Source organism: Centroberyx affinis, unplaced genomic scaffold (assembly GCF_046629955.1).
Source record: "Centroberyx affinis isolate AG114_WGS23_722 - 3 ecotype Tasmania unplaced genomic scaffold, CSIRO-AGI_Caff_v1 ptg001206l_1, whole genome shotgun sequence".
Taxonomy (NCBI): domain Eukaryota; kingdom Metazoa; phylum Chordata; class Actinopteri; order Beryciformes; family Berycidae; genus Centroberyx; species Centroberyx affinis.
The window spans coordinates 84,469-112,467 of NW_027279724.1; the positions used below are offsets into that span (position 1 = coordinate 84,469).

The window sequence follows — 27,999 nt, forward strand, 5'->3', positions numbered from 1 at the left end:
GCTGGCCTCAGCGTCTGGCTGTGAGCTGTAAATACTTGTTATGGTTCAGCACTTCCTTTCAGGAGGCATTGGGCAGAAATTGTATCAGGGAAAGCGTAATGTAATTATCTTCAAGCATATGCCATGATATATTAGACGCTGGTAAATTATCATAAAGCAGGAACTGAGTGCACTAGATTATAATGTATGTGCCACCAACAAAGGACAAAGATGAACTGAATTGCACTGAATATAGCACTGCCAACAGTTAGTGTGTACGGAACTCAATTTGTCCTTGTCACTTTGGGAGCAACAATTATTCTACACCTTGTGCAATTAGGCTAATTACACTGTCACTTCCTCAAATAGAAATTGATTTTTCGTGTCTTTGTTTGTAATGTGTAGTCATTTTGTGATGGATTTTAATTGCCCTAGTATAGGTTTTATGCATTCTTTAGATCTTGATCTATGTTTGATCCTTACTCTTTCATTAGTTGGTTTAAAGCCTAGATCCATCAGGTAATAACCACATTACCAGCACACATGCATCATTGAAGTGTGTCTGTGCAGAACAGCAATCACTGTCTAATCAGTGTCTTTTGGTGTAGATGTATCAGTTACGTTGTTTCCATTTTCCTGCTGAGGCAGACACCGTGTGGGCAGATTCATCCAAAATAACAGATTTAAAAGGCAGTCAAATTGCAGTTTACGTAAATAGGTTTGATTAGTGCTCTGTGCAAGTATAGACTCCCTGACAGAATGGTCATTGTGGAGTCTCAGAGTTTGAAAAAGCATGTACCGCTGAAGTGCTTTCTCTCCTCTGAGAGGTGACAGCACAAGATCATTAAATATTTATGGTAACACTGTGAAATTCAGATAGCTGTCTGTGACTTTCTCTCCTCTTTGCCATTATTCATTATTTTCAGATCAGAAGCTCTGAGGTGATCTCTGTGCCCTTTGTAATGCAAAGCTTTGGCTTATCATGCCAAACACAGAGCTGATGTTGAATTACATAATTTATCAATTTTGAGTGCATAAGGGAATCTAGGAATTCTGGATTCCACTCAGATGGAAGAACATTCTATCTAATGCAGAGCAGACACTTGGAAAAAAAAAAGTTATGCAGAGCAGAGATTTTCTTCTTTTAATCTTAATTTAAAAGCAATTTGAATGAGGATTGTATCAGTTAGATAAATGACTCTGATGCTCATCTTATTTCTACTTTTTTTTCGTGCCCTCTCAGCAGTTTATTTCCAGCACACCGGTTAATATAAATTCCTCTCTTATTAAAATGCCCCTATAAACATTGAATATCACATTGTGAACACAGGGGGGCAGTGTTTTACAATTTTTTTTAGAATCTGAACTAGCTCTCTTGGTCAGAGTTGTTGGCACTGAGGGCACTGTATGCTTTTCATTTTTCTTTTTTTCTTTTTTTTAAAGGAAATCACTCAGAAATATACTTAACCCCATCTCTGAAGAAGCCTTCGATTCCTACTACAGTACAACATCAGAGCCCAAGTTGCAGTGACCACTTTCCAGTTGAAGCCTCATTTACAAGCAATGTCGCTGCCAGTGGAAACACAATAATTGCCATATTGAAAGACCTGTTTTCCTGAGGGATTTAACTCAATTCATGTTCTGGGGATTAAACAATAAATATTAGAAATCAAACATGAGCTTAGGCTTGTTCATCGTGTATAGCCTCGAAAGAAACCCTTCTCTCATTCTTTCTCTCATTCTTTCTCTCTCTCTCATTCTCTCTCTCTCATTCTCTCTCTCTCTCTCTCTCTCTCTCTCTCTCTCTCTCTCTCTCTGTCTCTCTCTCTCTATCTCTCTCTCTCTTTCTCTTCAGATCCCCCACTGTTTCTCTATATGGACTAAGCCATGAAGGACTGAAGTCATTTGGTGTCAGTAGGAGGGAGAGCACAGCACTCTATCCCATGATCACCGTGTCTCTCTCTATCCTGGTGATGGATCACTGTTTTCAAATACACCCTTTTTAATTAAATCACTCATCAGTCTTCCTTCGAGACAGAGGTGGGTGACAAGTTGCACAGCAACTCTCACTCCCGTTAAACCAAGTCCAACGGGATATTAAGCCTCAGTCATTAAAATGGGACAGATACGTCACTACCTTTCTTCAATATCAGCCAATACTTCAGAACACAAATACTAATTAGTCATTAAAGTGGCAAAAATAAAGGGATAGAACTTTCTTTTTAATCCTCCACCAAGATTAATGATGCCTGAGAATGTGAAAATGAGGGATAATCCAGCCGTGTTGGAGCAATTATATATGAATAAGAAATATGACAAGTGTCCCATATCGAGCCAATAGCCACTTATCAGCAGCTAATTAGGGTGATGACTGGGCCTTAATGGCTTCCTACTGGATTGTACCTCCGTACTTTATACCAAAGCTGAAAGAGAGCGCTTGGCTCCAAATGACAGAATGGATGTCAGAGGAGCTGTAAGGAGAAAGGTGGTGTCCTTTTAAGACCGGTGGTCTCTGAGTTCTCTCTCTTTCTCTGTCTCTCTCTGTGTCTTTCTCTCTTGCTGTCATTCTCTTTCTCTTTGTGTGTGTGTGCGTGCCTGGGTGTGTGCTTATGTGTGCATGAATGTGCATGAATGTGGACATTCATAGAGTCATAGCAATCATCAAATCCCATTATTGACTGCCTATACTGAAAAAAATCTATTTTTATCTCTGTTCAAACACCACAAAGCTCATGGAATCCTATGGCAAGTAACATGTAGAAGATACAAGTTTTGTGTTTCATACACTGCGGATCTTGATGCACAGTTTTTCTGAGTTGGCATTGTGAGGCCAATATGACAATTTAAATCATACTGTATCACGCATGACAATTCAGTTCTATTTTCCAAATATGAAAATGAATAGTGAAATTGCTGTGTGGCGGGCTGACAGAAACTACAGTGCTAACTGAAGATAAATGCACAGGATGATGATTCAGGATGAGGCACTTACCTGATGGTCACCACTGCACTGTACATGTGTGTGCAGGTGTAAGGGTATATGTGTGTGGCTGCCTGTGTGTTTGTTGCTGAAATGCTATTTGCTGCCTCTGCACTCCAGGGTTTCATAGCTGGCTGCATCTCTTGTGGTCAGCATGACTCCCCCTCTTACACAGATAGGCTGTTTGAAATGGAGTGTAGAATCAGCAGCACACCTCACCTCATCCTATGGAATGGAAGGGTGCACATCTGTCTTGTGTGAGTGCGTGCTTGTGTGTGTGTGAGAGAGAGAGAGAGAGATAAAGAAAGAGAGAGAGAAAGAGAGGTGTCAATGTATGTGAGTGTTTGTGTGAATGTATGTGCGTGCGTGTGTGTGTGTTTGTGCCTGTTTGTGCTTATCTGACAACCGTGCTATCTCCCTTCTTCATGCTCTCTCAGACCAAACATCACAAAACCCCCTTTCACGTTTAAAGAAAATAAACTGTGAATGGCCGTGTGGCTCAGAGACCATGCTGACCTTTCAGTTCAGGTGGAAGGGAGACCTAGTGGTTCGAGATTCTGTCCCGTAACCGAAATGTCACAGGTTTGATCCCTTCAACCACCGATGTCAACAGCCAGTGTCCTACTGAAATGTCATTGACTAAGACACTGAACCCTTATCTGCTCAGTCACTGTGAGTTGCTCTGGATAAGAGCATCGGCAAAATGCCTAAAATGTAAATGAGTTAAAAATTGCAAACAGTCATTCCTGTGCTAGTGTTAGGGGAAGGCCTATTGACTGAGTGATTGTTGTTTCATAGCAGGATCTCGGAGTCAATCTCAGCAGGCCTAGTGTTGCTGCCTTTGGGCAATACAAGAAGAACAGTTGATTATATTATTCACAGCCACAACCCAATAAGCACAGCTGATGCAAATCTAAACACCAATAATGTCTGCCTAAATGGCACAAAGATTTACAGACATCGGTGGGGAATTGTACCCTGTTGTTTCAAACCCCCGCCTCCCTGTTCAGAGGTTTATATTACACCGTCGTTGTACATGCAGTACCAGACTAAGAGGTTTTGGGGGAAAAAAAACAAATAAATCATGCCACCAATTAAGGAGTATTTGAACAGTACATCTGCTACCCACCTTGCACACACACACTCACATACACACACACATACACACACTCACCAAAGACACCAGCCATCCTATTGCTTTGAGTAAACGTATCTCCAGAGGGACCATTATACTGTGGGCCAAAATGAAATCAAAATGAAAAATCCATTTAGATGCAACCCGCTGTGCGGCTGGCAGTGGACTGACTGTTTCATGCTTTTTGGGAGTCAGGTCTCCCTCCGTGCGTGCGTGTGAGCGTCCGCATGTGTGTGTGTGCGTGCGTGCGTGTGTGTGGGTGGGAGGTTATGTGTGCTTCTCTGTATGTGTGTGTGATTTCACTACATGTGCTAGTCCTCAATTTTGGACAGTTTCCAACAACTTCTCATTTTTTCCAGTCAGTGGTGGGGAGGGGGAAGCTTAATATTTCCGGGTTAGGAGTTAAGGATAAGGTCAAGCATTTTCTGTGTTGAGCTGCAGCAGTGAATTTAAGCAAATGTAATGGCCTCACAAGGTGTGTGTGTGTGTGTGTGTGTGTGTGTGTGTGTGTGTGTGTGCGTGTGCGTGTGTGTGTGTGTGTGTGCGTGACCACCCTGAGGGAGTTGTCGGCCAATCGGACTGCCCTCTGCACTTCTTCGTTAGTCCTGCTCTGTCTGCTTGTCTGACATCCCTTTGACATGAAGTGGAACACACACACACACACACGTGCACACACACCTCTTTCCAACAATTTAACAAGCTGCCGGTGTAACTGGTGCAAGACCAAGTTTCTGGACAAGGGGATGAGAAACAGAATTTGGACATAAATTCTGGTGAAGTAGTTGAATTATAACAATACCTCATCCAGGCAAGAAATTGAAGAAATATATTTTTTTTCAGTGTTACCCCTCTGTCAGAATATCCTGCATTGGTTAATAGCAACTGATAAGCCTGTGATTGTAAGGTGTTTTTAAGACCAGTAGGAACCCAGGCTGAAATTAATAGGACAAGACAGGATATCTCCTGAGGGTTACACTGGTGCAGAAGTTCTTGAACATACTTCTGCTGAATTAAAGATCTAAAATGAACTCGGGGAGTAATATTTTCAAAGGGTATGTCTTTTATGATACGGCTCCTTGGGGGGGCCTTGGAGGCATTTATTTTTTTAAACCAAAGCCGATTGGGAGGAACTGCATCTGCGGGATGAGATAGAGGAGAAACCTTGTTCATATTGTTGGCATTCGACTTTTATGTTTGTTTTCATCTATGCACTCTTGTCACAATGTTTGTGCATGTGTATGTGTCTATGTGCCTGCCTGTGTGTGTATCCTTCCTTATTTTAGTGTGTGTGCATGGTGTGCGGGTGGGTATACACGTGTGCGTGCAGGTGACAGACACACAAGCTTAAGCACCAGCGCACAAAACACACCTACACAACTAATAAAGCAAATGGATGGATTTGTTTTTACGATAAGTGTTCATTTGTACACGTCAGGCAGAAAGGGACCATTTATTTCACAAAGGGCCATTCATTCATTTCTCCCTGAGCAGCAAATAGGAGGCAACAGAGCCGTGGGGACCCAGGGACTGTTTGCTATAGCTAGCGGCCGCACTCAGAAAGTCATTCATCAGAACCATCTCTCCTTTCCCAAACTCTCCCCAGCCCAGCTGTCACAATGCTGCCTGGATGAATTAGCTGTGTCATCCTGTGTTTCCCTGTGCAGAGAGGGATCCCCTCACTGGCCCGTGGGCTATAAATATGAATCTGATCCATCCAGCCACAATACTTACACAATAAGACTCCTGGATCCATTTTGAGATTAAGGCAGTGACGTAAATTTATTATAGGTCACTATCCAAGGGCTGCTGCCATACTCAATCCTGTCGTGACATTTAAAAAAAAATGTTTTTTTGAGTCCATATTGTCCTGAGTGCAGTGACATTAGGTTATTAGAGCTTGAAATTCAATGAAGTGTTACTGTGCTCCATCCATTCACAATATTTAAGCAATATGTCTTTTGAAGCTGTCATGTGCCTAGTGCAGTGACATGAAGCAGTTACAGTTTAGTATCCAGGGGGGTTCTTGCTGAAACAATACGCCACTGAATACTGTGCTTTACACTGATTTTAGAACAGCTAAGAGGCTTCACTTCGTGCCTAAAGCCCTCTTAGCTTTTCTAAAATCAATGTACAACACGGCCTCAGGTGGCTTATTTCTTGTACTGATAGGGTTCGACCGATGTGGATTTTGAAGGCCCATACCAATACCGCTATTTTTAGACTGAAGTCACAGATAGCCAATATTTTTGGCCGATAGTCAGTGTCTTTAAATTTGATCTTTTTCATGCCAAAAAATTGCAAGTAGTCAGTGTTTCCAACAGAATTTCATTCTTGTCAGGGTGGAAAAACCTCGGAAACAGCATTTAAATCATGTGACACTAAAACTGCATTGAATCTTTTGGGAAACATTAGGCCTTTAAATGAAGAATTGATTTCCAAAAAAACCTAATTGAGCAATTTACAGACTGTTAATGTAGCTATGGTCAGTGAGAGACAATCATATCATCAGTGGATCATCAATATATTGGCAAACCGATATATCAGTCTACACACACCAGACACACCATTGGAATCATGAAGAATGCAAAAGTCTTTTATCTTAAATCAATAAAAATGTAATAATAATAATAATAATTGGATGTTATTTTTCCATCAAGCTTTATGGTTGCACAAGTGGTGATTTTTGGTTATGCATTAATATTTAAATGAGCAATTATGCAGTCTCAGTTGTTTGTTTTTTGGATGTTTTACAACAGCTTCAGGCAGAATCAGAAATATCCGTTTCCTAATATACTCCACAACAATCCTTTCCACAACAGAACAGTTGCGTTATATTATTCAGTTCAGGATCCAAGGAGATATTAAGCTCCATCCATTCACATCACTTTAATGATATGGCTCTTAAATGTGTGATGTCACATTAGATAATTTCAGTTTTTAGTATCCAAGGAGATGTCTTTGTGCTCCTTACAGCCACAAAACTTTATAAAAAAACATGGCTCTTCAATCTATTATGTGCATAGTGCAGTGCTTATCATTGTTAAGAATTCAAGGACATGTTTTTTTTTTTTTTTCTTACTGTATTGTTCCTATTTCTGCTGCTGACAGTGAAATGTTCATTCAGTTGACAGTGTCATATAATATTCAGCACTGTGTCGGTGACGCTCCGTAAAGCCTTTCTGTGTTCACAAGCTTGCAGTGAGCTACCGAGGAACTTGCACTAACTCTCGTCTCTCTCACGCGGGCTTTACAGTAGTGCTGCGCTTACCTGACGCAGCCATTAATTCCACCTTATAGCCCAGGAGATTGAGAGGCTATTGGAAAGGCAGCCTTAGTGACACTTGTCCCTTACAGCAGATCATGTACACAATTATCCTCGAAATTGTCTCTGTAAATCACCACCTGCTCCTCTGTCAACTCCCGCAGCTGCAGGACCCTGACTGCTGCCTCTCTCTCTCTCTCTGCACCCCGCACCCCACCAACCACCCCACCCTCCCAACCACCACCCCACCACCCCCACCCCCCTCCTCTCCATTTCCCAGCCTCTTCCTTCCCTCCGTCCTTCGCCACCTCCCTCGCTCTCTCTCCGCCTGCTCCCTTGTGGATGTCTTGGCGCCGAACATTCCCCCAGTGGGGGAGAGAGAGAGAGAGTAAGAGAGAGAGCGGAGAGACGGAGGCAACCGAGAGAAACTGAGAGAATACGGAGATCACAGACTGAGAGCTGAAAAGTAGTAGTGAAGGGGGCGGAAGGGGAGTTGGTGGGGACTACAATGGAGAGAGACAACCAACTGAGAATGGGAAGATGAGGGAGAATTCGTTGTGTTTATGCCCTAGTAGAGAGACGGGGTGTTTGTGCAGTATGTACTGAGGGTAGAGAGAGAGAGCTGAGAGATAACGAGAGAGGGAGAGAGTGTGTGAAGCCAAGTAGATTAAAGAGATGGAGGGAGGGAGAGAGGTTGGGAGAGAGCAGGGTGGTGCTGGTTGCCCTGTGGCCTATAGTTTGACTCTACACGAGTCAAGGTCTAGGCTGGCCGGCCCCACCCCTGGTCTAGGCCCAGAATGACAGTTTGATTAACTGCGTTGTGCCTCAACACCCTGGAGCTCTCGCAAACAAACCATCAGCCATCAGTGGATTCAGTCAACACAGAGCCACACAGAGCTGCGCGGACCTCAAAGGTTTATCAAAGTTTCAGCATCCACGCGCTACGGCGGCTATTTCCATTGCCCAGGTACTTTTGTCACTCCCTTTTCAAATAAAGAATTAATAGGAAATCAACATTTTTATTGACTTGTTTTATTGATCGCGGTAGTTGTGATTCTAATCCACAGCCACGCTTGCAGGTAGTTATATGATGCGTTGCAACTTTATATGCACACCTCAAATATTAATACTGTGGGGGTGTTGAAAGTATGTTATTCAGCCCCCAGCAAGACATAGGATGCATACCAAATGGTGTCGTCCTTGCTGGCTTGCTAAAACGGCTGATGAAAGATATGACGTCAGTGGCAATAAATTTCTATGCTTTTTTGGTGTCTTTTCATCCGTCTTAAATTGGGTTTGGGTTCATTTTACTGTTTCACTGGTTCACCGGCCTTACTTACTGATTTGGAGGAGTTGTTGAAGCGAAATCCACCCTAAGCTATCTATTGAATATTTTGATCCACATCAGTTGCTACGGATCAAGCAACTAATAATCTGTGATGTTTACTACTCTGTGATAAAAAATTCATGGCATCAGTTGCCAACAGATACTGACATTTGTGGACATTTGTTTTTTTTCAGCTTTTGCATCTTTCAGCTTTGTTTCATCGTAGTGCTGACAGGTATGAACCAGAAAATGTATCCGTAAGTTTACCCAGCGTACTGCCACTGCGTTCACAAAAGTCCTTTCCTGTCAATTATCAGTTAACAGCTCCAGGATTTGTCTCATGATAACATCATCAAAAGAGCTTTGGTTGACATGTTTCTGTGACTTTGCGAGAGAAGAATTCACATTCACAAATTAAAACAGAACTGGCTAAGATCATAGCAATACCATATGTGAATTTGTTTTAGTGTGGATTTTTCCTTTAAGGCAAAGGGCCTTTGAAATTCTTTACAGAAATAACGAGGCAGTCCTTTTATAGACTCCAACGTTTTGCTATGGGAGTATACGCAACACTGAAAAATCAATGCTTTTAGCCAAAGTCTGCATTTTTTCTGCTCAGTACTAATCAAGGAAACAGCTTTTTTTATGTGAATTCTTTTTTATTTCTCTTTGTTCACTCTTGATTGAATTAATTAAAGTTGTGTTTGAAACAATTTGTCTCTTTATCCGTTAGTTACATTTTAAGATCCTGTCAATCTTAATCAAGCGGCATATATTTAGTTCTCGCGTGCCAATTGATTCACAGAGTGAAGATATCGGCCCAAGGTCCCTTAACGAGTATGCCTGTTTGCTTTTATAATAGGTTCATTAGTGAAATTCTTTAACCGCAGTTTCAGAGCAGCATGCAGTTGTTATTCTGTTGTTGTTACAATTGCAGGGGGATTGTGTTTCTCTGTCAAGCAAGTACATCATTATCCCTTCACCCAGACGGATTAGCTTGTTGGAGCACAGAACCTCTCCTCCGATATGTCTCTTTCTTGATGAGCTGGCTGGGGAAAGAGGGTTGAGCAAATACTGTGAAATACCAAGTGTCAAAATCGGTCTCTAGTGATTTCCGATGCACCGCCCACTAAGTATTTAAATACAAGTTAAATATAATCTATGTTCACCTTCCATTTTTTATGTTTAAACTTCAGTTTCCCTCCTACACAAACAGTGCATACTTGCAACTGACAGAAGAAAAGTCAGAATTTGTTGTAACAGGTTTCTCTCTCGCTTTCTCAGTCTCTCTCTCTCTCTCTCTTTTCACCCTCTTACTCACCCTGTTTCACATGTATGCAGAGCCACAATGTTCTGTACATGACACAGAACTGCATTAAATCAAGCTCATCCTGATTACCATGGTGCAAATCCTGAATATGTGATGGCCGTGTCTCGATGAGCGGCCGTCGCGGGCCCACAGCCTAGCAACCATTCATGACACCCTTACTCATTATCAAATGAGTAATCGCCTGAGTAGAAGACATAGATTGTCCTCTGAAGGGACATTACTGATGTGCACTATGTAGCCGGCGTGAAAATGAAATGGAAAAGCGCTGGGAAGCGGAGTGTGTCCTCCAGGAAGGCAGGAGAATGGCGGAGAGAGAGAGAGATTAAATCTGTTGGTTGCCTCTTCCTCTGTTGTTAGCGGCGCTTGACTCTCTTTATAGACAATTCATGGAAACCCTATAGACCATGGGTGGGTGGGGCAGAAAGGTATAGGGTACACACACACACACACACATACACAGAGAGAGAGAGAGAGAGAAATGCATAGACTCACTCAAATACACATTCACTCACCCTCTATCTCTCTCTCTCTCTCTCTCTCTCTCTCTCTCTCTCTCTCTCTCTCTCTGTCTCTCTCTCTCACACACACATACACACAGACTCAATCACATTCTCACACCCCCTCACTTGAACACACACAAACACACACACATTGAGAGAGAAATGCAGACTCACTCATTCACTATTTCTTTCTCTCTCTCACACTCTCACACACACACTGAGAGAGAAATGCACTCATTCTCTCTCTCTCACTCTTTCACACACACACACACACACACACACACACACACACACACACACACACCAGACTCACTCCCATAGAGTTATTCTCACCCCCCCCCCCTCTCTCTCTCACACACAAATACACACACAAACACTGACAGGGACAGAAAAATACATGAATTGCCTCACTCAAATACACTTAGTCACTCACCCTCTGTCCCTCTCTCTCTCTCTTTATCTCTATCTCTCTCTCCCTCTCACACTCAGACTCACTCGCTCGCACGCCTATTCATTCACACACACCCTCTCTCTCTGTCTCTTTCACTCACACAGTGCGCACACAAACACACACATTGTTGCAGAAAGTGCTGTGTAACCCAGAGCCGGGGCGGAGAGCGAGGATCAGCGCTGGACGGCATCCAGCTATTACTGTGGATTGGAACACTGTGTGATGATGGCCAACCAAGCATGAACCACCACTTAACCAACATCCCCAAGGGAGAGATGCTGTGCGCAAAACACTTCGGCAACAGTGCACTCAAGCCTATATATGTGTTCTGTTTGAAGCATGTTTTCTTGATCACCCAGAAACTGGGGCACTCAGGGTTAAAAAACCCATTAAAGCTAAGTTATGCTCTTTGTGACTCGGGAGAGGCTTTAACGATTCGCAGATACATTATTTGCATTCATTTACCAGAGGCATCTTAACCTTTTTCACCCCCCCCTAACATTTCACGTCGCTCATCAAACCACATTAGAGAGTTGTTAGAGAATTACAGAGTCAGGAATGTCAACCATTTTGCGTACACCTGGGTGTCACCAAAATGTTAAGTATGCAATGAATGCTCTCATTCTAGCTGTGGACCTGCAGTATTTAAAATTCAACTAGTGGAACAATAATGAAAGGGACTACAGTCTCTCCAGTGTTAGCTACTAGTGCAGTGTTCAATTTTTAGGAAGAATACAAATTGTGAGCCAGGAGGGATTACGTACGTGTGTGTGTGTGTGTGTGTGTGTGTGTGTGTGTGTGTGTGTGTGTGTGTTTGCGCGTGTGTGCGTGTGACGGCTTGAAAAGGAAGACAAATGGTCTGTAGCTACTAAAGGCAATGATTTCATTCAGCAAACAGCACTGAGGATATTCTGAGGAAGAGACTGGGAGCGGAGGAGCGACAGAGAAAGAGTGAGGGTGGAGGGAGAGGTGGAGATGAGGAAGAGTGAGACAGAAAGAGAGAGAGAGAGAGACGGACAGACAGACAAAGGGAGAACATGTAGTCTAATTATAAGACATAGGCGTATAATTGCGTGATTTTAACTAAATCCATAGTCTCTTGGGATTTTTTCTGATTTTCGTAGCCTAACTGCTTGTAATCTGCAGCATTTGATGAAGTAATCCACTGGACTCCTGTTGCTGCAGGGTAGCGCACTAAATCATTTTGAATAACTTGGCTACCCACCCACCCCCCCCAACCCCCCGGACAAGCTCTGGGAGCGCTCTGCGACTGACAAAATACTCCCCCATCACCGCTACCAGACTCCAAACGCTGCTCAGTGCCTGAGAGGACCGAGGAGAGCTGTGTGCGCCTCACTCGCTCTTCTCTCTCTCTCCAAAGAAGTCTCTGACAGACAGCAGCCATCTGAGAGAGGAGAGACGAGTTTCGGCTCATTCACTGTGATCATACCCGGACCGATGTTGAAGGTGCGCACCCGTATTCCTCCAAAATGTGCCAGTGCGACTCCTCTGGATCCAAGCCGAGACCCGGCTCCATCGCCGAAGCCGGGAAGCTCTTCTTGAAACACACCACCTTGCACGGCTTGAGGCACGTCTTTCTCAGCGGCTCCTACCCCCGGAGAGTTGCGTGGCTGCTGGCTTTTCTGGCAGCCTTGGCTCTCCTCTTCACTTGGTCCTCCAACCGGGTGCGATACCTGCTCTCTTCGCCTGTGCACACCAAGGCGCACATGGTCTACGCCAAGCGACTCGTTTTCCCCGCCGTCACTATCTGTAACCAAAACCTCTTGCTGCCACGGCGTATGAAAAAGACGGACATATTCAGCGCCGGGAGGTGGCTGGGACTTTTGGGGAGGAACTGGCAAGTCTCTCCCGCTGCAAGAGAGGCGCTCATACCTCTACGGGGTGACGGCAGCGCGAGCCTGGGGAACGAGCCCCCCTGGTCTCCGCTCTCTCGGATTTTAGACTTCAACCACTTTCTTCCCCCTCCCCGGGAGTCCCAGCCGTCCATGAGGCAGCTGCTGGACCGGCTGGGACACCAGCTGGAGGAGATGCTGTTGTACTGTCGATACCAAGGAGAGCTCTGCGGGCCTCGCAATTTCAGCACCGTGAGTGTGTGGACAGCGCCAAAGTTCAATTGTTGTTAATCTCTTCCTCCCCAACAGGTCGATGCAGCTTAGAGGTGGATGCTTTTTGTTCAATTAGGATTTGTCTGAAAGTGAAACTGTTTAAAATAATTGCTTGTCAGTAGCCAATACGTGTTGGCTAATACTGAAAGCTATCAACTAGCTGCTTAATTAATTTGGTTTGAACCCATGCAATCAGAGGTCTGTCCATAATGCGCATTGCTGAACACTGTTGCTCGTTAACGCTCAAGCCGCCTCAAGAGTTCAATCAAGTCTCTCTCTCTCTCTCTCTCTCTCTCTCTCTCTCTCTCTCTCTCTCTCTCTATCTGTCTTATGCCAACAAAAAATCAATACTATTGCAATAGGGACTTATATTCTGTGGTGCTCAATAGTGGATTTATAGTGACATAAATTCAAAGTATGATTGGTACTGACATAAATTTGAATTTGATCTCCTAAGGTATGTCCTGAATATTGTTATAATATTCCTATGATATTCCTAAATGGACTGTGTTGGTGTTGGTGTGATATTTGTATAGAATCCATTTAAAATTTATTATAGGACGACAATAGTTCTTTTCACATTTTCACTTTCTTACTTTTCTCTCTCTCACTCGCCCCCACACTCAGTCAATCCCTCTTTCTATCTGTCTCTCACTCTTTCACTCTCATACACATGTATACACTGTAGAAAACGTAATGATCCCAAAGTTGATGCCAAACATCAGAACATCAGAAGACGAATACTTTCAGTCGAGTTGATTGCATAACCCACCACCCTTTTATGCTTCCCATTTGGACTGAATGGGTCCCTCCTCTCTCGTCCATCACAGCTGGATCAATGTGTGTACAACCCCATGCTCTCAGGAGACCAATCTGCCTCTAATGAAGACTTTTGATTCATTTAGCAACGCTTTACAACACTCTCCAACACTCTGATAGAGAGCAGTTAGCATCAGCTTCATTGGTAAACTGCAGCTCCATTGATTGCACTCCATCACTGCATGAGGAACAATGTAAAAGTCGATGTTCCTCTCTCTACCACCTCATTACCCAAATTTGTTATCATTGAAGTGGATTTTTATCCGCTGTATGAAACACATTTTAATGTCTGGGAATATGTTTTTTTTGCCAGTAATAGGATGCAGCAGACATGGCCGTGAGGGTTATGAATATGTTGTGAGGGAAGCATATAATTTTAAACCTCTTGACTTGATAGCAGCCTTCAATCTGTGTGTCATCAAACTGTAGCCCCTGATCCTAAATAGCGTATCAAACAGATGCTTCTTTTCTTCACACGTTCAGATGCACTGCGCTTAGATTGTATGAGAACCACAGAACATTAAGTTATCATAGTCAAACACATTTCTTCCTACCATCATCTTTAGGAGCGCCGAGCGTTTTAAAGGGTGACGGAGCAACAGAACCCTATTTCAGAGATAAACGGAATGGTGAGGTCTGGGTTTTGGGGATATGTGCGAGTGCATAGATAATCGATGATGCCCCTCTTGGCCTCAGGAGGGGTGAGGCAAGCTGCTGGCATGAGTCAGACCAATAGTGTCAGTCACACTTGAGAAGTGAGGTGTGAGGAGAAAGGGGAGCCTGTCTACATACAATGGGTTTCAAGATTGACTTTTGTGCAGAAAACCCCCCACGTTGACGGGTCTGTACCTTGTGACGCTATAAATTTGGTCCGCTGGCCACATTAATCCTTCCTCCCCTCCATCCGCTGCCCCATCCTTCTTTATCTCTGCTTTATCAACAAACATGCTTAATTCTCAGCAGACAGGCCTCTCCATACTCACAGGTCGCAGACAATGATTTCAGTTACAAAACCCATCTCAGAGCACGCAATCAGCCTCTCTTACTCCTGTGCACTGTATTGATCGACAGGCACATCTCTTCACCCAGGTTTCTTAGGTCTGATATAGTGGTAAGTCTAATTTGGGTTGCATTTGCTATTGGCAATTTGGTAGCAAGGTGAGTTTTTAAAGGAAAAATCCACCCTAAAACATTCACACCTAAAAAACAGCTACTGGCAGTGTAATTTGCATTTCTGGACTCATTTTGTTGTTTGGTGTCATATTTTTCTTATTCTGCATGTAACTGGCCGACGTAATGTCATATTTCCAGAGCAACTACAATGGAATTTGATAGCAGAAAAACATTCTACTATCTTAAACATCAATAGTAAACATCATGGTGTCAAAGGCCTTGTTCAGACTGCAGGCAAATCCAATTTGTTTCTCAAATCCGATCTTTAGAACTGACTGTCCACACTGTAATTTGCAAGTGACCAGGTCGGATTTGTGCGTTCAGGCACCTTTTAGCAATCTGCATTGGTTGCCGTGGTAACGACATCGGCGTGTGTACGTTGTATGGTACCTGACGGCACGTTTTTCAAATATGGAACAAAGCTGAGTGACGTTAATGACAGTTTGAAAACCATTTTGAGCTGCTAGAGCGGTCAGACTGAGACGCATCTGTAGAAATCCATTCCATGTGGTTTTTTTGCTTTATTAAATCAATCCGACTCCAATCTGGATATGCCAAAAATATGATTTGGGCTGGCAGTCTGAACAAGGCCAAAGAGCAAGGCCTTCTGTTTAGTCTCACCATTTTGCACCGACATTCAGCAATCATAACAGGGAGAAATTCATTGTGGAAGAGCCAGGGATAGTGACTTCTCCACCAATGATCGCCTAGACCATAATGCAATGCAGCAACCAGACATGACAAGACAAGACTTATCACTTTTTCCCACCTGGAAAACCTCTTGCTCAGCTATCAGTATTGTTACCGCTCTCTCCACCTACACGAATGATCCACAGCTGAATGCAACACATTCACACCCGCTCTCTGGGGCTTGTCGAAAGGCATTGTGGGAAATGTATGAAATCACTGAAGGAGAAGTAGACGAAGCAGGTTGAGGGAAAGTAAACACTTCACAACACTTCATCCCAAAACTCCTAGAATTCATTGAACGTAACAAACTGATGATATGTAACAGTGTAAGAGTATCCAAAGGCGGATTTTTCCCTTAAATCGGCAGCGAAGTATCGGGTGCACATGCAAAGACCACACTTGTCACAGTATTTTAGCATGAATCCTTTTTTTAAGGTAGCTATATTGATGCAGTGCAACAAAAACAACCCCAAAAATCCTTCACAAGTGTGTACTTTTCTGTAACTGTCATAACACATTGTCCCTGCGTGCCTAGTGCTGATCTTGAAATCAATAGAGAGAGGGAAAAGTGGTTCCCTGGCAACTTTAGGGAACAGCTTGTGCATCCTTGTCACATTGTCATGTGAAGGATAGCCGTGGGCCATCTCAACAGTCTCAGGCTGTCTGTCTGTGAATTATTCATCTTAGAGAGACAGTGACATTTCTACACCCTGTGAGTATGAGGGAGGGCGATGTCTCTATCAGTATTTTGTTCATAGGTGGGTCGATTTAAATATTTCATATTTATGTTCACAAGTTAAAAGTTCCCATTTTTAATGTGATATTCACATGCTTCTTTGGGCTCAGCAGTGAGCAGCCGAAGAACCAGATGCAATACATGTTTCCCTTGTAAAAGCTGTACAAGCATCACAAACACTTGGTCACCCCTAATGCTTAATGAATTAGGCATTAGGATAATTGCAACATGTTTTAATTTTTCACTATCTTTTAGCGTTGTACGAAGCCATTCAAAATGTCACAGCTGCCCTTATGACTCCCCTTCATTTAGCATTAGCAAATTTTGCTTTAAATATTATTAAGAGGGTTTTTTTGTAGAGCCATTGCAGTATGGGGGAAGCATGTTTCTGCCTCGGTGAGGTGTATTTGCATTATTTGCGCTAGGCTGATGAAAAACAACTCGTATTACAGGTAAAAGGTCACGCTTTTCCAAAATAACACGCAGCTCCTGCTTGTTTGTTTGGTGGTATGTGTGGAATCCAAACACTCACTTTGACCCTCTAACAGCAGCTGTCGTCACAATTGGGTACGACAGGCAAGCTGCCGAATAGATGGACATGAAGAAGCATGTTGAGACTATAGCATAAGCCTCAAAGCTACACAACACAATGAAGATGCCGAGTCCCCAAGGTCACCACCGGCACCCACTACTGCCGCTCTTCACTCCGCGCCGCTCAATGCAGCCAGCACAGTCTCCTGGTTACCACAGCAACTCTGACTACAGGCCTCCTTTAGTCAATCACCTCACTATCAACACACACACACACACACACACATACACACACACAGATGCAAGCAGGCTTGTCCCTACACATAAATACACACACACACAATCACCTAGAATCCACGCTCCTGCTTTCTTCTGATCACTCTTGCCTTGACAATGTGTATCTCCCTGCTGCTTGTCTCTGTTCGCTGTGAGCTTTGCCTCCTCCTCATGTTCAAACTCGTCTCATAAAAGACAGTCTGGTCTAGGTGAGCTGTTGTGGGCAGAGCTGTTCGGAAAATAGCCCTAACTGGGTGTTTGTTGTGGTTATGTAGAAGATTAAGATTTAGGAGATTAGTAAAATGGATGGCAGCTTCAGGCGTTGAATGGGTTTCATGAGGAAAACATTTCCATCCTTATAATAGTCTCAGGCTAGAAGCAGAGACCTTTTCCTGCAGGCATTGCCCTTTGTTATTGTCAGTATTTCTGCTCAGCTGACTCGGGTGGTGCCGTAATGTCATAAGATTTCCCTGCTTTATATTCCAAGGAGTAATGATAAACAGTGATCTGATTACAGTGAGAGGCGACTCCAGGACTGAGATTGATTTCGGGGCCATTTTATCGATGTTTGTATCCTCCTGCTGCCGAGTCACTGCACATGGGCAGGTGTTGGAGGCGCCGCTCTTGACTCAGTTTTGCCAGTTACACACTTGAAAGGTCACATCTCATATTGTATCAGACATATCACAAAGCATTTCATTATATTTCTCCAGAGTTTGTATCTTAAAGAGCTTCTACGTCTGCGCCCTGGGTGGCAATTCATCATAAGTCCATGCACTTCTCGTGTTTTGGTCCTGATACACTTCGCCGAACAGGACTCACGCAATACAAAGTTTTCGATTGTGAGACACGGATGCAATTTTTTCGGCTCCATGAGTCCGCGATATGTGACATTTGAGTCATTTGTCATGAGCGAGTAATGTCTGAGTCATAAGTCACCCTTGTAATAAACGCCTCCCTGTATGTTCCAAGGTCTTCACAATACATGCAGAAGAAATGGGGCTGCATCATTTTCAGGCAGTCGAAGCTAAAAGCCTTTTGTACAGACTGTGTTGTGTTGTAGCTATTTGTACCTCTCTCTTGCGAAGAAATCTAATCTATTGTGTATTGAGTGTATTTTCCAATGGTTGCCTTGTCCCCACACCACTTTATGGTGCCTGTGAAGCCTTGCAAGAGCACAAAAAGGAAGACACTCATTTCACTCTTTTCCCTATTACATCTCTTTTCATGTTTTTTTTTCTGCACAAACCACTCCCCCACTTTCTTTTGATCTTTTTTGCCATTAATTACAAATGTAACATGCCCTAGGATTTTCCATGAGCAATCAAAAATGCTCTTCCATAATTGTGAGCTAAGATGTTTTGAGGCAGGGCAAACAATCATCCTGCTTGACACCAAAGTGAAAGAACATTTGATTTTGGATCCTGGCCATGGCTTTCCATTCCCTGATGTCTGTGATTAGATTACACTTCCATTAGTTAACTGCCAATCATGTCTTTCCCCACAGGTCACAGTTCCCTGTTGCACCCCTGCTCTCTAGCTCTCCAGTGGCAGCTATACGGCTGATCAGCTAATGAGGCAGTACAGTCCAAGCCTGTAATCTAAGGGCAGTCATTGTTAGCTTCTGGGGACTGCATTATGTTCGTTAAACTAAAAGATATCATTAACTGGAATAGTGCATCTGCAGATATGTGGTTCATAGAGATCAAATCTTCCTCAAATATATTTGTTTGATAAGGCTTTCTTTTGTCAAGATAGCATGATGTCACATGAAAAGCTTTCATTCCATATATGAATTTAGAAAAAAAAATGTTGCCTGTTGTTCAGTCCTCAATATTTTAAAAACACAGATGATTACATTATCTAAAATGGTAAGATTTTGGACATAAAGGGCTCAAGATAGTGAGGAACTCCAATAATATTTATGAGTGAGATTTACTTTCATACCAGCAATGATTTTGTTGGAGTATGCGAGACATTTTTCAAATGGTGAATATCTCAAGCACGTATCATACAGCACTGTCTGGTTTAGGGCTCCGTTTGTCAACAGAATCTCAACACCAAGACCTGCGAGGTCTACTGGCTGACAGAGTAACAAGAATGAGTTCAGTGAATGAGAAAACGCTTTTCAGAAATGTGTATTTACCTTTACTTCCTCCTCTCCAAGATTTAATACATTCAGCTGGAAATTGAGATATTGTATTCAGGTTAGGATTCAGATTGAGATTTAGATTGATTTGAGAGGCCTACATATTCCTTTACTCTTCTGTCATTGTGCTGCAGGGAGTTCTCACTAATCTCCCTTTATTTTCTCTTTGTTTATTTCAGATATTCACACGCTATGGGAAATGCTACACCTTTAATTCGGGCCAAGATGGGCGCCCCCTGCAGGTGACGATGAAGGGTGGAATGGGCAATGGCCTTGAAATAATGCTGGACATCCAGCAGGACGAATACTTGCCCGTCTGGGGAGAGACTGGTAAGCTTACCTGGAGGGTACAACACATGCTGCATCACATTCCCTGTTCAGAAAGTATCCACTAAAACCATGAGATTGGCGTGTGTGTGTGTGTGCTTAAGAGATTTTTTTTTTTTGATCAATTAGTGGCCAACCCTGACTTTTTTCTTGGTATTGGCGCTCTAATAAGGTCTATGAGGAAACCTATCACATGGGATTTCCCCCTAATCCCTATAGGGGCCAACCTGGGCTAAATCTCTGTTAAATTTTGTATTGCCAACCGTCCATTTTTGCTTTAATTGTACCACCTTAAATGAGTGTGTTGGACAAGTACATACTTCAGGCCAGATTTTTTGTTTTCCCTATCTGCCATTCGCATCTGTGCATGTAGCACAGCTGTGTTCAGTTGAAATCTGAAATATCCTGTCCATTCTTGTCTTGTATGAGTGATGCACACTCTGCACAGTGGAAACGCACCTGCATTTCTGGCCACAAGATATTATCGACTATTCTGTATCAAGACAGATGGATATTGATTAGGAGAAATTTTCTTTTATTGTGATATAACTGCATCACTTGTCAGTCAGGCTTACTTGCCGCATGAATCAAACAAGAGCAGAACCATTTGCCAGATATAAAATCAATGCAGGCTAGTGGCTCCTCCACTGAGTCAGGGCCGACCCCTCATCTGCATAATACAGGCGCTGAGTGTAGGGCTCGGCCTCTCCAGGACGCCCTGAAGCTCATATTGTGGTATCTTTATAGATGAGGTACTTGAAACTGTAACGCTCTAAATGCATTCAAAATTCTTAAGTTATTTTACTCTGCTCCTACCGTTTTATCTGTTGTTCTTTTAAGTATGCTTTTAATGTGGTTGCATAAGACGCTGTTTGTCTGTATCAATATTTCATAAGCACTGGGAAATATAACGGGCCAGTTCACTATAGGTCACAGTGCTGACGATAATCACTGAGCATGAACCACAAATCAATAAGCTGTGATGATGAGTTAATAATGTTAATAATCTATGCTATTTGTGTAATATTATTAAATGATTAACAGCTTTAACAAGAGGGGATGTGGTGAAAACCTAAGGATGCAATAAGTGCAATATACACACAGACACACACACACACACTTTACATACTTTTCATAGAAGCCTACTGGATTACACGAAAGACTACTGTTTATATTATTTGTTTATAGACTCACTTTCCATGCTGAATATCTTTGACACCGCAAATGTGTTTTCAAGGTGGTTCATAGTTTTAATATATTTTGTTTGCAATTTATAAGATTGCTGTAGCTGAAAGCCTGTCTCATAATAAAATGATCAGAAATGCACTCAAACAACAAATTTACAACATAAAATTAGATGGTTTTCAAAATTTTAGGTGCGTCATATATCAAATAGCCTTCTTTATTCTGCTCTTTAAAGGCGTAAAGCTTTTGTCACTACAGCTAAAAACGATGCACATTGACCTTTTACCTGTTTGCTTAGCCTGTCTACTTTCATTAAAAGCTCAGATGGGATGTGATGCCACGCAGTGCTTAACTTGCCAGTGAAAACAACAGGTCTAAACAGACTGTCAGTGAGAATTCTTGTGATATGTCGGAGATTAAAGGAACAAATAACGAGGGAGCACAGAGAAATCCAAGTAAATGGGAGCAGTGGCAGGTTGTAAAATATAGAATTTGATTCCCCATGGTCTTAACTGAGAAGCTTATGATTTTCCTTCTAAAACCATAACCATGTTTCTTGGTCATATAGACTACACTGTGCTCAATCATATTATGATGATTACTATATTTTAGGGTTTAAAACTATCTTCTAACTGATGGGTGGGCGAAAGTGGGGTGAAATGACAACTGTGGCTTCAATCAAGTTGGGGCACCAAATCAAATGTTAGGGCCCCCAAAAGTCAGAGTGCCGCCCGGCTTCTAACTGTGGAGTGAGCCCAGAATCATTTCACAACAAAGCAGAGGCAATGCAACTACTTTGAGACTTAGTGAACTGAACATGTTAGTATAGTAATTCCCTTTGGGGTTGATTTTTCATTTGGCTCCAAGGTTGAACCCCAATATAATTATTCTAACGGTATAAGGATGACAGATGGGCATGACTTAAAGATGGCATTAACTTTTCCAAGCAGAGCTTGAGCACTAGTTATGTGTGTGCTGCTCCAAGCCTCAAGCAGTCTGCTTGGCAGCAGCACAAATGGCTTTGTATCCAGCCTCAGCAGAGCAGTGTGTAACTGTTAATGTCTGTCGCTCCCTTTATCAAAGCTCTCTCACTGAATTCCAGTTGCATCCCCGAGCCCTTTAATTGAAAAAAGTGAGAAAGACTGGCAATCAGAAGAACAGATACCGGGTGACAACCAGGGAGAAAAGGCATCGGGAATCAAACATCCTACTTTATCCCATAGCTCCTTCTCAAAGACACTAAATCACTTGAAACCAGCCTGCTATCGCCACGATAAGCACTTGCAGGTCTCAGCAAATGTGATGGAAATATGTTTTCACTAGGTTGGAGTCGCCGTGTGTCGTTGTGATGTTCCCTGATCTTAGTATCAGGGAGGCCCATCTGCTTCATGTAAAATCTATACAGCAGAGTGCTGGAGCGAAAGAAGCTGTCAGCTGTATTGATTTTCCTTTTATCCTTTTCATCATTTATTTATTAATTTATCCATTCACTCTCATTTCCCCTGCAGTAAATAAGCCTCCTCTGGGGCGTGCGGTGTCGTCAACCAGGCTACTTAAGGAGTCCATCTCCTTTGTCCTTTCACACCTCATTCCCGCTATTGTTAACCCCTGAAAGACGACAGCGTGGGTGTCCTGGAATTATTACTGAATACAAATGGCCCTTTTTTTTTAGATCAAATGAGTCTACAAGTTAATGCTATCTTATAATTTCTGTTTTCGTAAGCTTTTTTTAATGTTTTGATACCGGCTTTTCTCACGCAAACATATTCCACCATTATAATTCACAGCCTTTGTTCCAACTGATGGGTAATGATTGCTGTTTGACTGTTTGATAGAGCGTGCATACCAATGTGTGCATGTGATTCATGATGCCTGTTGCCCTTGCCCTAACACTCTCTGAACAGATGAGACGTCGTTCGAGGCGGGGATCAAAGTTCAGATCCACAGCCAAGATGAGCCGCCGTTCATCGACCAGCTGGGCTTCGGAGTGGCACCGGGGTTCCAGACCTTCGTCTCCTGTCAGGAACAGCGGGTACGTCTTGGGATCGATGGCGCAATGACACACTGAATGGAGGAGAATATATCATAACTTTGTTGTCTGAGTAAACATTGGCCTTTTGTCTCATTTTGTAGGGTGACATTTGTGCTTCTTAATTAATTTTTTGGGCATTTCTGCCTTTATTAGATAGACAGGAAAGGTTGGGAGAGAGAGGGGGATGAAATACAACAGAGGTTCTGGTCCAGCTTCAAAACCAGGATGTTATGGTATGCACCTTAGACCAATAAGCCACCAAGATGCCCAACTGTCCTCCTGGAGACATATTGTGTGTACACAGACTGATCTCCAGCTTAGTCAAAAGGATGCAAACATAGAAAGATGTCCCCCTTCAGTGGAGTGTATACCAACTGCCTGGAAATAGAAATTGGCAGTGATTAGTAAACCATTTTGTGGTTTATATGGCTGCTGTCAGTAGATACATATGATTACTTGAACAGTTATCGCACCAGCAATGCTGCCAGTCTCTCTTTAGGACATTAGCATTTCAAAATGATTAATTCTTACCATGTAACATGTTCACAGTAGATACAGTCAGATATGTCAAAGACAAATGGCTAACATTAGGAAAAACATGAAATTCCTATGCTGTTTTTTTCAGCAGAGCTCTGCCTCTGTATTTATACTTGGTATCTCTACTTTTATTTTGTTGTTGAAGAAACGTAACCTTGGTGTACACCGTCCAACTGTGCAATCAATAGTTCCCTGCACATGGTCCCTTCAAAAATGTTTCAAAATCAAAGCCGGTTTTCACCTTGACAGCTTAAAACTTGATTTGGTTTGTTCCGGATGCATGCCACATTGAGCCACCACATCATTATTATGAAACACACCCTTTCCCATTCAGTATGTGGAATGGCGTGAAACGAAGCAGCCGTGTGTGCTGTTCGGCTCAGCTGTGAATAATTCTGCAGGCGGGATGGCAAGCAAATAACCAGATGGAAATCATACACTGGCCCCTAATACGGTACAGAAGCATACATAATGAATAGAGGAGAGGAAGGGATGGAGTTCGGAGGAGTGATCTCAGTCCCTCCACGTCCACTCTGTTAGTGAGTGTGTCCCAGTGTCAGCAGACTGCAGGAGGATTATGCATGCTGCCAATGTCGCGTCTGCAGGAGGCTGTCCCTCTTTCTGTTTTTCTCTCTCTACTTCTCTCCACCTCCCTTCCTTTTTCCTCTCCAATGATCCTTACATTTCCTTTGTGTGTTATGATTTCTCTCTCTCTCTCTCTCTCTCTCTCTCTCTCTCTCCCTCTCTCTCTCTGTCTGTCTTTGTGTTTTTCTCTGGCAGTCTCACTCTTCATTAATCTAATGCAGTTTACTCACATTCATTCAACTCCCTGCTACAGCTGCCATGTAGTGTAAAACTGTTAGGGTCTTTTCAGTCAGCCAAGCTGTCACTCACCACTCTCCCACAAAATCTAAAAATCCTGAAAGTTCCCCCTACTTAACATGGAAAGCAAAAACTTTTAAATATTTCCTCTTCCTCACAGCTTTTCTTCATCTTCCTCTCACTCTCTTCTACTCTCTCTCTCTCTTCTTATTCAGTAAGTCTTGTTTATACTCTTGCCTTTCCTCTTTTTGTTCTACCTCCTTCCCTCTCGCTTGCTCTCTCACTTAATTAAGGAAGGGGGAATTGAGGTCACAAACTCAACATGGTATGATTTGTTTTCTTCTAGGTTGTTAAACAGCTAACAGCATGAAAAAAAAAAAAGTCCTGAAACCACTCACGCCACATTCACTTTTGTCTGCACTTGCAGAATTAAGCCTCTACACAAGTTTAACCAATGGGAAATAATGTAGATGGTTTAGGATGGCTGAGTACAGCTTTTGAAAATGCGGGGGGCCGAGCATAAAAAACTATTACTCAGTCGAATGCTTCCTCCAACAGGTGTGGTCCACATGACGATTTGGACAAATACAGAAAAATACCAATTGGTGTTCATCACATTTTGTCCAGCTCTGTTGGATTTTATGTTGTGTTTGACTGTGAGATGTCCTTGATGTGACAACAAATAGAGGAACCATTATAGACTCCTGATTAGATTTCAGAGGGAGCTGTCTGGTTTTATTGAGTGTGTGTACGTGTGTCTACGTGTGTAAATACTGTATGTGCATGTGGAACATAGCTTAGGGTTATTAGTAACCACATCCTGTCGGTGAGGCACGTGGCTGCGTCTTACACTCCAGCAGGAACTGTAAAACGCAGGTCCCTAAATCATAACACTGGCCTTTAATTTATCGCTATTTGAGCACTCAGTGGTGCACTGTTTGAATTGATGAAACAGAAACTGCATTATATACCTACTTGATTTAATGCATGAAGTTTTGCACCTCATTTGTTTGGTGCTCAAAATGTAAATGAATAGTTCTCATTTTAATACACTGTTTTAAATATGCACTCTATGAATGTTTTCAGTATACTTCCTTCCATACATGCACATATTACACCCTCAAGTGCATCTGCGCACAGTGAATAATGACTACAAGAAATGCATTCTTTGTCACACAGGTTCTTCCTGAAAGACGGGCACAAAATTTGTTTTTATGGGTCAAAACACAGGGAAATTGGCACCAAGCCTGTCCTGCAGCAAGCAGTTTAGAGTGTCAATCTTATATTATTAGAGCTGTAGCATTACCATTCCCTTTTTTTGAGTGAAGAACGGCACAATCCAGTGAAGGCATAGCAGTAGACTGAGAGAGATAGGAGAGAAGCTTCCACGGATAAAACCAGTACACAAGTACACAACACGAGTACACAAGAACCCACCATGGAATCAGACTGAGATTCATTTCCTTTGCCAAGTGCAATAAATGTGTAGTAATTTGTCATGTAGACAGAGTTAACATTTGTATGAGTGCAGATTTTTTATCACAGTACATATTGGCATAGAGTACAAGGTCAACAGTATTGCAGGATTACATATACTGTATGTATACGCACTATACATATGACTCTCTCTCTCTCTCTCTCTCTCTCTCTCTCGCTCTCTCTCTCTTAGTTGACCTTCCTGCCCCCACCGTGGGGGGATTGCAAAGACACTCCAATGGACTCAGACTTCTTCAGCACGTACAGCATCACGGCCTGCCGACTCGACTGTGAGACGCGTTACCTGGTGGAGAACTGCAACTGCAGGATGGTCCATATGCCTGGTAGGAGCCACAACAGCTTCTGACTCCTTCTCGCTGTCGGATACCTTGCCGCATACATCTACACAGATGTGGAGCGTTATAGTAACTGCTGTTACAGTCCGCTGGGAGAGGGTTTCATTTTAAATGGTGGCGAGAACAATTCTTAAGGCACAAACAGGGGTTTTTTTCGCAAGTGCCAGCGTTTGGAGAAAATGAGAGATTTTCACACTCCAACGGGTCAGAAAACTCAACTATTTTCACTTTGTGTTTGTGCAGTGATTACAGCTGGCATTTGCTCTCTATCTCCTGCGTTTAATCACCGTGTGACATCTAAGACAGCGAATTGAAAGTGAAATTGGCAGAGAGGAAATATTTCGATTGGCCTCCTTTAACCCTCCCTCACCTCTCCAGTGATGGTTACAGCAGGACTGTCCCACTCTCCAATCAGGGTCGCATTCAGAGCTATGTGTGTATAGACAGCCAGACAATCTGTCTGTGTGATGATCAAGATTAGCCGGTATCTTACAGTGATTGTGCATATAATTAATGTCAGTCTGTCGAGAGCTCCACAGTCAGATTCCTCTGCCCCTTGGATTGTGCTCTGCTCCTGTTCATCTCTCCCATGAAGCATGAACCAGCATGAACCACATGCAATGAATAATTGCAGCTAGGAGCTAATTTACTCTCCATCTAGGACATGTCTTCTGTCTGTGTTGTCCTGATAGAGGGAGAGGGATGGCTTGAGTGCCAGGGAGCGGGAGGGGGGGGGGGGATGAAGAGGGTGATGGGGACAAGGGTGAAAGAGACCGAGAGAGATAAAGGGAAGCAGTGAAACTATACAAAAGTTAATGAAATCAATTAGGAGATGAGATCAAAATTTGCGGAGAATATCCAGTCCTGATAAGAGCGGTAATGACAGTCTGACACAAAATTAATTACAAGCCCAGATCTCCTCATCCTTCTTTCCTTTTTGAACCCCTTCTTCCCCTGCTCCTTTTTTTTTGCTCAGAGTGAGAACATTGTGTTTCCTCTGCCTGTCCTTAGGAGATGCCCCGTACTGCACCCCGGAGCAGTACAAGGAGTGTGCAGATCCTGCCTTGGGTAAGGAGATAACCCAGCACGTTCTGCTGTGTGTGTGTGTGCGTGTGTGTGTGTGTGTGTGTGTGTGTGTGTGTGTTTGTGTGTGTATGTGTGAGTGTGTCCCGCTGTTCAGAGCCCCAGATCCGAGCAGATAAGCGTGTTCCTCCGTTCCTCAGGCATTGAATTGAGCCCCCCCCCCCGCCTTCAAACTCTCCTGTAGGTTGCTGTCTGTCCGTCAGTTGATAGCTTTCAGGCTTTTCTTGTTCTCCTCCTTGTTTTTGTATTGTCTTGACAATCTCTCGCTCTTTCATGACACCGTCTCTCTCACATTTCGGCCTCCGTCTGCCGCCGTCTGTCCGTCTGTGCGTTCTTTTGTATTATTACTCTCTGGGGTCTCCCGTCTCTTTTCACAACACTCTCAACACGCTTTCTTTGACGTCCCTCACTCTTCTGTTTGATGTCTTGTGGTGATGACATATCTCCCCTGAACCCATGCCTCTCTCCCTCACACTCTCTCTGCTTCTCTCTCTCTCTCTCTCTCTCTCTCTCTCTCTCTCTCTCTCTCTCTCTCTCTCTCCCTCCTCGCTCCATTTTTTAGACTTCCTGGTCGAGAAGGACAACGACTACTGTGTGTGCGAGACGCCATGCAACATGACGCGCTACGGTAAAGAGATGTCCTTTGTCAAGATACCCAGCAAAGCCTCAGCCAAGTACCTTGCCAAGAAATTCAACAAGACAGAGCAGTACATAGCG

At 43.1% G+C, this 27,999-nt stretch overlaps 1 protein-coding gene across 1 annotated transcript in view; it reads left to right on the plus strand.

Moving 5' to 3' along the window:
• Nucleotides 1-27,999, plus strand: part of asic1b (acid-sensing (proton-gated) ion channel 1b) — a 39,920-nt gene that overhangs the window by 6,482 nt on the left and 5,439 nt on the right. The window contains exons 2-6 of the mRNA XM_071524606.1: nt 19,644-19,794; nt 22,881-23,008; nt 26,037-26,187; nt 27,211-27,267; nt 27,845-27,998. Coding sequence (XP_071380707.1) covers nt 19,644-19,794; nt 22,881-23,008; nt 26,037-26,187; nt 27,211-27,267; nt 27,845-27,998 — 641 coding nt within the window. The remainder of the gene's footprint in view (nt 1-19,643; nt 19,795-22,880; nt 23,009-26,036; nt 26,188-27,210; nt 27,268-27,844; nt 27,999) is intronic.